The sequence below is a fragment of the Leptodactylus fuscus genome, chromosome 9 (genome assembly GCF_031893055.1).
Source record: "Leptodactylus fuscus isolate aLepFus1 chromosome 9, aLepFus1.hap2, whole genome shotgun sequence".
NCBI classification, from domain to species: Eukaryota; Metazoa; Chordata; class Amphibia; order Anura; family Leptodactylidae; genus Leptodactylus; species Leptodactylus fuscus.
In genome coordinates, this window is record NC_134273.1 from 28,180,459 (window position 1) to 28,192,948 (window position 12,490).

The window sequence follows — 12,490 nt, forward strand, 5'->3', positions numbered from 1 at the left end:
TGCCCACAAATGCTTACCCCATTTCCACAGACTAGGGCAGGGGCCCCACGTAGCATAAACGCTGTCGCAAAAAATACAGCTTTCTGGTTAGTCCCATCCATACATTGCAGAAAAATATCCGCAGTGGAAATGCCGTGATTTCAAAAACACAAGCGTTTTTGTATATTGTAGCATGTAAATTACACTTATGGATATGCGATATACATTTCTCTATAGGTGTAACAAGGACAGAAGGTCCACAGAGTTTGGCTGTGGCTCGCTATAAGGGCCCCTTCACACGGAGTTTACGCTCCGTGTATTCTGTACATTTTACACGTGTAAAAATACACGTGTAGCATGCAGTTAGCCATTGAGTTCAATGGCATGTTCGTATAATGCGCGTCTTTTTGCGCGCGCGCAGACGCGCGTTATACGAAAAAGCCATTGAACTCAATGGCTAACTACATTTTACACGTGTATATTTACACGTGTAAAATGTACAGAATACACGGAGCGTAGACAGAATACACGGAGCGTAATCTCCGTGTGAAGGGGCCCTTGGGGGCCTTATTGTTGAAGATAAATTGCAGATCAGTGAGTATCTACGCAATGGAGTGTTTCAGATCCCACTGAATTCTATGGGATTTATTTTTTAGGCATGTCTGTGACCTGTGCAAAGGTCATTGAACAGAAGTGGGAGTAGATAAGCTGTGACATCACCTATTGTGAATGCTGGATTCTGTGTCTTACCTACATATACGTCAGTGGACTGATAAAGTGAGGCAAAGAAATCTACAAAAAAAAAAAAAATAGAAAGTCTCAGCATATTATTTGGCTTAGTGGCCAGAGTCAAAACTGTAGGGTTTTTACATTTTTCCTAAATAAAAAAAATATGGGGAAAAAAAACATACACAATACATATCATAAAACTGAATTTAAAGACAAAAATAACATTGGTTGTTTTCAGGGGATTGCGACACATTGCCTGCCCTTATGAATCCAAGTAAAGACTTCTCCTTTCCAGTATACAGCCGACACCACACCCGAACTCAAGGCACTGAAAAACAATCTGACCAGGACCAACAAATGGAAGATTTTAACAATCTACTGAAAGGATAAGGACTATGACATAGCAGATATTCCACACATACTTGGCTGCAGATTCCTGCTTTGTCCGGTCCAATAAGGACAGCATAGAGATTATATTGAATTATGCAACATTTACTGAGCATAAAGACGCATTGTCAAGGGAATCCGAAGTAGGAGAAGATACAGATGTTTTTCTAAGTAGAAAAAAAAAAGTAATTTTAGTCCGGCAGCTGAAGGTCAGAAGGTGAGCACCGGCGACATGTGGACTTGGGTGGCCGCTGTGCTCTGCCTGGTATCTTGTATTAGTAGCGCTGAAGACTCCTGTCCAGGTGAGTAATCGCTACATAATAAACACATCTAATAAATTGATTGAAGACTTTTTGGAGTCTTTTGCAAAAAAAATAAAATAAAATAAAGTGCTCCATGCCGCCATTGTCATGTAAAAAGGTTCTCAGAGGCTAGTTTGGGGTGGATCTCTTTGTCAGAGCCTTAGTAAGCTGCTATGATGGACTCAGAGATATTTTGCCCAGTTGACAGACTGAGAGGGGCTGCATCATTGGGCTGAGAGAAGCAGAATGTTCTGACTTAGCTGTTATAGGGTCTTAGGGTTATATGAAGAGCACACATATACACAGAGATTCGACCTGGAATGGCACGGACAGACCACCCGTAGAGAGAATGACTTGGTTCACCGACAAGGATGAGCAGCTCCAACAGTTTCCTTGTCCACCATCCAGACACAGGAAGCACCAACGTTACATACCCCAGACTTTGCCCAAAACCATTTTCAGGCACTCAGATTGCAATATGCCATTGACAGCTAGACACCATTACCTTTAGAGGCAGTGATGTCTTGAATGAGACTGCTATAGACTGGAACTGAAATCTACTTTAGTGACAATTCTAGGTTCTGTTTGGTATCCATTCACAATTGGGTTCAACTATGGAGATCTTGTGGTGACCAATTCAATCCTGCCTTTGATGTGGAGCAACCCTTGTAGTGATACAAGGGACACTAACAGCTCAGTGATATGTGCATGTGTCACCTTGGCCCGGCTTCCAACTGGCAATTTCTAGCAAAATAATTCGACTCCACATACAGCAAGGTTTTCCCAGGAATATCTGCACCAGATTGCAGCATTTCATTGGCTTGTCCAGTCACCAGATTTCTACCCAGTCAAGCAATTATGATCCATTTGGATTGTCAACCTACGACTATGCAGGACATACATACCCAGATGCAAAATCTAGGAGATGTGGCCCAACAGAATACTAGAACCCTCTTTCAATTATACCGTTTTCCCCAATAAACTTTCATAAGCTTTTGTTAGTAGTAACTCTATATTTTGTGGCTAATTTAATGTCCGTCATCCTTATCCTTCATTATTTCATTAACAGAAGTAAAGTATGTGACGATTGGAGAATCTGATAAATTGACAATCCTTCGAGGATGTCCTGGTCTGCCTGGACCTCCGGGAAAAAATGGTGATAGCGGCGAGAAGGGTGAATATTTATTTTGACTGTTTAGGGATAGATATATAGATAGATAGACAGATAGATAATGTGATAGATGATAGATAGATAGATAGATAGATAGATAGATAGATAGATAGATAGATCTAATAATTGCTATTTTTGTTTCAGGATCTAAAGGAGACCCTGGGAAGGTTGGACCTGCAGGGCAGCCAGGTTTGCAAACAAATAAGATGGTTTTCTGTAGCAAAAAAGTTTTGTAGAGTTCGAGAAAAACAAAATTTAATTTATTTATGCAAATAAGGCAATTGGTGCACTGGAGTTGGGCCTTCAGCTTCCCGGAGCACTGCTCTTGCCACTGCACCACCCTGTGCAGTGAGAGTTGATCCTCCCACTGCTATGACATCACCCATCCTACTTGAGTAGCAATAGCAGTGCTCTCAGGACTGAAGGCCCGCCCCTAGTGCACAACTGCCTCATTTGCAAAAAACTACGTAGTTGTTAAATCTGCAGAAGTGATACTTATTCAATACTGTTATACTCTGTGTAACATGGTGGTGGCAGCTGAATACTCTTAGGGGAGGGTAGACTCCCTTTGCATAGGCTACATCCTTTATCCCTTCAGGCTTATACCTTTTAAAATTGAGAATATTTCCCAGTTTTGACAGTTTTATTATTTTATTACTATAGGATCTGAAGGTTCTTCTGGATTAACAGGACAAAAAGGTGAGAGGATCAATCTAGACTGACTTGTGAAAATCTGAACATGGAGTCCGTGGACAGAGAGATATCACTAGTAGAGATGAGCAAACACTGTTCGGATCAGCCGTTCCGAACATCCCGCTCCCATAGAAATGAATGGAAGCACCTGGCACGGCGACCGGCCGCCGGCAAAGTGTACGTGCCAGGTGCTTCCATTCATTTCTATGGGAGCGTGCTGTTCGGAACGGCTGATCCAAACACTGTTCGCTCATCTCTAATCACTAGTACTAAAAGAGCTATATACATATGACATTACCTTCAGATGGAAAAAAAAATCATACAAGATATTGGGAAAGATCTTTAAAAATTTGTCCAAAAGAACAGTAGAGTTTTCAGATAGAAACCAAGCCAAGTTACTGCTTTCTCTATAATAGGGAATCTGAAAATTGAGAGCTGGAATGGGACTTTTTAGAATAAGTAATTGTTCCACTTTTCACCTTATTTTCCCACTTTTTTTCATTTAATAAAAACAAAATTTAGTAAAAAAAAAATTGATTTAATTTGTCAGCAATTTTCGCAAGTTTTTGTGAAAGGAATGTGCAAAGAAGTCCTCCTTGGTGGAAAAAAAAGGAAACCTTGCTCTAGCACCACCATGTTAAAAGTAACTCCCTATAGATCAATGCCTGATTTTGCTGAAATCTGGTGCCATAACTGGGGAATAAAGCCAAGCAAGAATATCTCATGGAAAAAGAAGAGAGAAATCTGTTTCAAGGTTATTGCCCATCATCTCTGCAAAGCAGGGTACTGGCTGGCTGGGTGAGAGGTCATTGACGTGGATTAGAAGGTGAACTATGTCTACTTTAGGTACATGCCCTGCTAAGAGATCTGGGAAAGGGTGATGCAAATATGTCTTCTTTGGTGATAAAAGAGGAACTTTTTAAAATCTGTTTTAGAAGAACCATCTATCATTAGCCATCATATCTCTGCTACAGTCATTTTTTTACTTTTTATCTAGGAGAAAAGGGGGAACCTGGTTTCTCAGGCCCGGCATATGGTAAGTTATGTAAACTTTACACTTGCATAATGTAAAGTTGTATTTATTACTGTATTTTGTAAAATGACATATGGTTTGTTCTGGACAATAAGTTTAATTATTTTAGGATCTAGAGTCTAGATTCATAGATATAAGACCCAGATCATAGCTCTAGCTGCTATACAGCTTGAGATAGAGCCAACAGTGGCAAGGACATAACTCACATGCCGGGGGCGGATCGGGAAGTGACCTATATTATAGGTTGGTTAAGTTGGCAGAAGATAGGGCCAACCTCAGTAAGTACTGTACTCTGTCATGAAGACCCAAAACTTCACTGGTACACACTCAATCATGTAGCTTCATTGACAATCCAACAAACCGATTTTTTCCAGCTGCTCGAAATTGCAAAGAACTGCTGGACCAAGGAGCTTACCTTAGTGGATGGTATGAAATCTATCCAGATGGAGAGACTCCTCTTAAAGTCCTGTGTGACATGGATACAGATGGAGGAGGATGGATTGTAAGTTATTCAACAACTTTTATTATTTTTTTATAGTGACCCTCCTAAGCTAAAGTGTCCAATTTACCTCCAGGTCTTGGGCGTCTTCTTGCAGTATATTCCTGCAGTCTAGAAATCACTTTTTGCACAACATGTTCTATGTCCAACCTGACTACAGGCACATTCACTAATGATTGCATGGTTAAGCACAAAGTCATCAGAACTATCAGGGCAAATAATTACCACCTTAATATTTTTCTGTTCATGAATCTTCCAATTTTGGTAGAGCTGGTCAATCTTCTAATGTGTATAGTAGTGTCCTGATCTTTGCCCAATGACAATGTTGGATTTTCATATGGCCAGTTATTTGAGTTCTCATCTGATGCTAGGTTCACACTAGTGTTTGGATCTCTAACATTTGTTTCGCATGGGGATCCAAAAGACAGAGACACTGTCTGCTTAAAAAGCAGGTATTCCCATGACGCTTGTTCACTAACCTGCAGGCTGTTGTGCTCTCTTCACTTCCTGCTTTTCTCGGCACATAGGTGGGCGGGGTTTCACTTGCACAGGATTGGTTGCAAATGAATTACCACAGTGTGAAGCTGATGTAGCAGAGCTGGATTTGAGTCAGTTTGCATTACATTCCGAGGTAACGGACTCCCTATCTCAGCCCTTATCAGCCAAATTCAATTAAACCGACTGATAAGAGCTCTGAGAAGCTCCGCTACTTAAAAGACACAAACAGCTCAGAGCTGCTCCCAGCCCCTCCCTCCCCCCTGAGAGCAGGCAGCTACATCATGTGACAAATGAGCAGATAATCCCAAGGGCCATAGAAACGCAGTGTAAACAATGAAGTGAATAAATTAAGATAGCGGCCAAACAAAGCAGTTTTGATAAAGCAATGTATTTAGGAAAAGTCTTAAATCCACATAAACTAGCAGTATAGATAGGATCCTTGTGATGGGACAACCCCTTTAACTCCCTAAATGTTGAAAAAAATTGAAAGGTAGTTTAAAAAATTTGTTCCGCTTTCTGCAATGTTCATAGCTGCACCTGGCATCCGCTGGCTGCAAATAAGTCTAGAAAAACAATAGAATCATAAAAAAAACCGGACACTTAAAAGAATCCATCATTGGGTATCCATCAAAAAAACTGTGCCCATTTTTGGTGGATCCGTTTTTCTTTCTTTGCTTTTTTTCTCCTTTCATCTTTATTCTGATCATGCGCAGAGAAGAATGAAGAGAAAAAAAAGAGTGCAAAACAGACACAAAGGGATAATTTATCCGTTGTTAATCCTTTTGTGTCTGCCTTCCATACACCTCAGTGTTGACAAAAACGGATTCTTTGCTATCTGTCGTGTATCCTTATTTTTAGGATGGAGCAAACATGCTGTAAGTCCAACTTTTGTGCCCTTATTGGCTAACTAGAGATTTTCATTCTGACTACTATTAAATATTGAACTTGGTGGTGGTGGTGTAACTAGTGGCTGCCTCTGCTGCTATGGCGGTAGTTACGCCACTGCATGTACCCACAACTCAATTCCTTCTTGTTAAAAACAAACTAAATTTGCACCCCCAGTATGTTTCACTGCTAACATTTAAGAGTTTTCCCCATCCCTTTAATATCTGCAGGTTTTCCAGAGACGGTATGATGGCAGTGTGGATTTTTTCAGAGGATGGAGTGACTACAAGCGAGGGTTTGGTAGCCAACTAAGTGAGTTCTGGCTGGGAAATGATAATATTCATCGCCTTACGTCTTCAGGTAACTTTCCATCATCTTGAGATCTCCAGTTTTTTGTCACTACTATGGAAATCTCTGCACAGCCTACTCTTAAAAGATACCTGACATAAGGGGCATAGCTAGTGATCATGGGGCTCCATAGACAAATTTTAAATGCCCCTCTAGGGTACTAGAGGGGATGGAAAGCTAAAGGGTTGGGAGCAGGGGCGAACCTGCCCCTTTCGCCGCCCGAGGCGAACTACAGAAAGCCACCCCCCCCCTTGCAGGGAGGAGGGGGCGGGGCTGAGGGGGCATGGCGAAGTGAAGGGGGCATGGCTTAGCGCAGTTCGCCGGCAGAGAGCAGGCACGGAGATGACCTGCTCTCTGCCTGAGCGTGAGAGGAGGCTGCTGGAGCAGCGCTGCTCCAGTGGCCTCCCCAAACCACCGCTCGGTGCTAAGCCAGTCCAGGACAGCTTGTCCTGGACTGGCTTAGGTAACCAAAAATGCCGCCCTCCCTGAGGCCCTGGCATAGCGCCGCCTGAAGTGCTTCAGGTCGCCTCATGGGAGGTGCGGCGCTGGTTGGGAGAATGGCCAAGAGGAGGCATTATCTAATAGGATATCTATGGAGAGGCAGGGATTGGCGGTAAGTGTGCAGGAATAAGCCCCAAAATGAACGCCAGGCCAAACCCCAAAAAACAATTCAGACCTCAGACTAGTCCTTAAATTAATTCAGCACCAAAAATTTAATTGGACCCCAAGCCAGACCTTAAAGTTATTTCAGACCCCCAGTTAGATTGCAAAATTATTTCACACTCAAACCTAGGACCAGAGCGCTTTCTACAGACCAGAGAGCCCCCGGAGACCCCTTTATACAGCAGAACGGGTTGTGCCCTAGGTCTTTTTCCAAAATGGCTACAGCTGGGGCCCTGCTCACAAGGCAGCAAAGGTGATCGCAACCCGGCCCTTACTTTCATCCTGTGTGGTCGCCCCATGGATGCTAGGAACAATCCTACTGCCCAGATTGTGGGCCCCATAACAGCTGCTATGGCTTCTACAGTGGTAGTTATGACCCAGCCCAACCGAGTACATAGGAACTTGTAGGATTTCTTCATTCCAGCATTGACTTTGTACATGTTTATCCTTTCAGGAACCCAGGTGTTTCGAGTGGATCTGACTGATGTTGATAACAAACACAGTTTTGCCACTTACGCTTCATTTTCGCTATCAGGAGAAAGCGACAATTATAAGCTGCACATTGGCGCCTTCACCGGAGGCAGTGCAGGTAATGTCTGTGCTGTTAATGGAAATATCTATGTAATGTTCTATTATTGGACCCAATATACAACAGCTTCTAGAGCAGCCGTGATCTCAGGGCATGCCTGACACTATACAGTAGTTTGGGATGAGTGTTCTCGATAATACAACAGGTGCCCGGCCGGTAAGGCTAGATTCACATATGTGTCGGAGTCTCTGTAGACAACTCTGCAATGGATTCCATCTAAAATCGGAGAGAAAAATCTGGTATGGAGGAGTCTATGGGGTCTGCAGGTGTCCATGGGTAAACGCTTTTTTTTAGCGGATAAGCTCTAAGTCTTTCGGGCCACCGTACAGACCCGAAAGATGGAGAGCTGAACACTGGTGTGAGCCTAGTAAAAGTGCCATCTTGCTGGTTCACCTGCCATTACCAGACGGATTATTTATTTCATTTATTGTATATGGTTAAGAGAAGTTTGGGGCAGGGACTTCTTCCCCCACTACATTCACATGGCCAATTAGGATGTACTTGCACATGCCATTTTTTGGGGGCATTTTCTACCACAATTTGTGAAACTGGCCAACCCAATGCATTACACGGAGGGCCTTTATTTCACTAGTCATCCTGTAATACATTGAAACTTTAGGACCAAATAAAAAGCAACGTCTAGAATTCTTGTTAACAATAAATGATTGCAAAAGTTGCAGTTTAGAATTTAGGAGGTTCAACATTCAGGACTCTAAGAAAGCTGGATAAAACCCATAATAGTCATCCATTAACCAAATAGATATGACTTAAAAAGGAGATTTGCAAGAGACTTTGTTACAGTAAATGAAATAAATAATCGTGCTGTATGTTTTATTATCACACACAGGAGACTCCCTCTCTTATCACAAAGATCGCCCCTTCACAACCAAAGACAAGGACAATGATGTCCACCCAGATAATTGTGCGGTGATGTTTAAAGGGGCCTGGTGGTATGGAGAATGTCACGATTCCAATCTGAATGGACAGTATCTGAGCGGAAACTACAACATCAATGCAGATGGGGTTATCTGGGAAACTGGACGAGGAAACCATCACTCCTACAAAATGGCTGAAATGAAGTTCAGACCAGTGTAATACGTATGGAAGTTTTATGTTATTGTTAGAGGGTTGTTGGAATGAGAAAAATTTGCCTAAAAACAGAAAAATGAAGAAGAATACAAAATACAAAAAAAACCAAAAAAAAAAAACTACAGTATATTCGCCTCTGTTAGTCCCTCAATACTGGTTCTTACTTACATCCTAGAATGACATCTGTACACACATGACTACTGCAGCCAAATGCTGTTCTCAGCAATGTTGGCAAGTGACCAGCGAGGACAGTGATTGACTGCCCCACGTTGTCAACGCAAGTAAGCAGAAGTCAACAGGGACCACCTGAGTCAGGGAATGGAAGTGGATTAAACCCTTCTGTATGTGCCGTACTAGTATGGCGTATTTATGTCATAAGTACAGGAGCTGGGCCTTCGTCATGAATTACAGGTCTTGGCTGTATTACAAAGTCAGTACCTAGAACTCACCACTAGAGTCATAAAATACTCTGAGTCTGGCAGCTTAAAGGGGTTGTCCAGGCACAAATGGATAACCCTTATAAAGTTTAAATAAGCTGGGGGAAGTGAAAAAAGAAAGCATACTCACCTGTCCCCATTACTCCCTTGTCCTCCTGCACCTATGGCCCGTGCACTACAAATATATAGTTACATTCCCTGCGTAGTGAACAGAATAGTGGCTCAGTGGTTAGCACTGCAGCCTTGCAGTGCAGGAGTCCTGGTGTTCAAATCCTACCAAGGGCATAAAACAATCTGCAAGGAGTTTGTATGTTCTTTCCGTGTTTGCATGGATTTCCATCCCATATTCCAAAGACATACTGATAGAGAAAAATGTACATTGTGAGCTCTATGTGGGCTCACAATCTACATAAAAAAAAAGAATCTAAAAATATTAAATTCATCTGGGGTCAGTGAGTAAGAATTGGGGCCCCAATGGGAGTCCAACATTAGACTGTTGCCTGGCAGGTCTGTGTGAGCACTAGAAAAGATGGCTGAACAGAGGGTCATAGGGAGCGGGAGGAGCCACATGTGGGGCTTATTGAAAAACAGGAGACTAAGTAGTCACAGTAGGTCGGATCTATGGGGCCATGGATACTTTTTGTCCTGGGGGACAAAGATTCAAGGACTGAACACCGTCAGCTTTTCTGTGCATCCTGAGGAGTAGGCCACAGCTAAAAGCTAGGAAAGGCTGCATCAAGGGACCTATGTCATCCATGGGTGGATGGCCCCTCTCCACACTGCCATTGCAGCATCCCTACAAGCCAGGACCTGTTCATCTCCAGATATCTGGGTTCCTGGGACTTCATTTAATTCATCCTCTATAGCCATAGTGGGTGAGGCAGAAACTATATATTACTGGAGGCGCCATATTACCATCTGTATTCTGGGTATATTCAATCACAAGTCTGGGACCAGCCACCATAGTAGAACTCCATCACAACTTCTCCAATCTGGAATCTGCATGTATTACTCAGTAAACTTCATCTTGATTCAACTGCATTACTGCCCCCTGAGTCTTTCTACACTTACCATCAGGGCCCTGGAGGAGCTGGGTGAATGTCTGTGTACTACTAGTGACATCACAGCTACAACTACGACTCCCATCCTCCAGTTACCTCCATTGGGTTGCAGCAGAATGGGACGGGATATGTTTATATATTTATTATACGGTATCAATCTCTCACTACAGATACTATACATATAACAGACATGTCAACTCTCCTGGTTTTCAGGTCACCTGGTGAACATTGACTTTTACCCAGTGGTCGGCTCATTAGTATTCACTATACAGTGATGTCAGGTCGGTGCAATCCATCCACTTTATTAGTTTATTAGGTGCAAGGCGGCGATATATATACATAAAAAACAGTGTAGTATTACAGCATCTGCACTTATAGTTTTGTACACTAGATGGCAGTGCCCTCAACAAAATCCCCATGAATTGAAAAAAACCGTCATACTGTTGACCACATTGCTATATGGTATATAGTCAATTAAGATGGGGCTGCAGAAAGTATCATAGTCCCAATCCTAACACCACCAAAAATGACATAATACTGAATTAACACAGATTATCACTTACTATATTTTTTGGTAGGAAATTATGCAATCTCTATTTTATGCAATGTTGAAATATGGTTTTATTACTTCCTTCCTAAAGAAGGCTCCTTCAAGAAAATGCATGCGTTCTCCCCCCCCCCCCCTTCATCTGCCCCAGTGTCATGCCGTTCTCCCCCCCCCTTCATCTGCCCCAGTGTCATGCCGTTCTCCCCCTTCATCTGCCCCAGTGTCATGCCGTTCTCCCCCCCTTCATCTGCCCCAGTGTCATGCTGTCCCCCCCCTTCATCTGCCCCAGTGCCATGCCGTTCTCCCCCCCTTCATCTGCCCCAGTGCCATGCCATTCTCTCCCCCTTCATCTGCACCAGTGTCATGCCATTCTCGCCCCCCTTCATCTGCCCCAGTGCCATGCTGTTCCCCCCCCTTCATCTGCCCCAGTGCCATGCCGTTCTCCCCCCCTTCATCTGCACCAGTGTCATGCCATTCTCGCCCCCCTTCATCTGCCCCAGTGCCATGCCGTTCTCCCCCCCTTCATCTGCCCCAGTGCCATGCCGTTCTCCCCCCCTTCATCTGCACCAGTGTCATGCCATTTTCGCCCCCCTTCATCTGCCCCAGTGCCATGCCATTCTCTCCCCCTTCATCTGCCCCAATGTCATGCCGTTCTCCCCCCTTTCATCTGCCCCAAGTCTCATAGGTCCCCTACATTACGTTCCCCTCAATGTTTAACACAAGCAAATACTTATACTTGCCTTCCGACGCTCCCCCACCGCTCTCTCACTCCACTCACATAGTTGTAGGTCCGATGTGACGTCATCACATCGCGCCTACACATGCTGAAGCTGGAGCACAGCGGTAAGGCAGGAGCTGAGCTGTGACAGCTCCTGCTTTACTCGCTTATATGTTCAACTCATCGGCGTCCTCCGGACGCCAATGAGTTGATATTGGGACATACCTTCCGCCGACTGGGACCACGGGACAGAACACCGAATTCATGAATATCCCGCAGAAATCGGGACGGTTGGGATGTATGCATTAGTGTAATGTTTGCTTGTTGTTTATACAGCCTTATATAGACTTGAAAAAGGGCCCTGGTTGCCCAAAACGCATTGTGTTTATGCCACAATGTTTGTCTACTTGGACCATAGCTGTGACCCTTGTTTTCTTGGGGATTTTATCTCCTAACTTTCGTCCTAGAAAAATTGATGGAAGGCAAAGAGCAAAGGTCACACCAAGTATTGATGGGATTTATATTTCTCGTCGCTTCATTCACTTGATTTTGTTAATTGAAAAAGATAAACTATTAACCCTTCTATTTCTGGAAGCATTCTTACTTTGCAGCATTACAAACGCGCGCGCACACACACCTAAAACTTTTGCACATTAGAGAACATCTATCAATCCAAAACCAATGAGCCTCTTCCGTTATTCTTGAAGCATTTGCCGTGGGTCGCACAATGAACACATTGGTACGTCTCTGCTCCGAACGTTTCCTGACTCCATTACGGGACTGCTTGGCATTCTGTGACATGTTGGGCTGTCAGGAGCAATTACTCTAATCTTGTCCAGCCTTTCTGAATCAGGAGCCCGGC

General features: G+C 43.5%; 1 protein-coding gene across 1 annotated transcript; it reads left to right on the plus strand.

The window, feature by feature from the left end:
- The first annotated feature begins 1,327 nt into the window (after window positions 1-1,327).
- On the plus strand, window positions 1,328-8,971 carry LOC142218926 (ficolin-1-B-like). Its single transcript, XM_075287924.1, has 9 exons — window positions 1,328-1,397; window positions 2,467-2,571; window positions 2,713-2,757; window positions 3,232-3,267; window positions 4,259-4,297; window positions 4,669-4,796; window positions 6,407-6,536; window positions 7,642-7,776; window positions 8,624-8,971. Exons 1-9 carry the CDS (start codon window positions 1,328-1,330, stop codon window positions 8,869-8,871), a joined length of 936 nt encoding a protein of 311 aa, XP_075144025.1. The 3' UTR covers window positions 8,872-8,971.
- The last annotated feature ends 3,519 nt before the right edge of the window (window positions 8,972-12,490 follow it).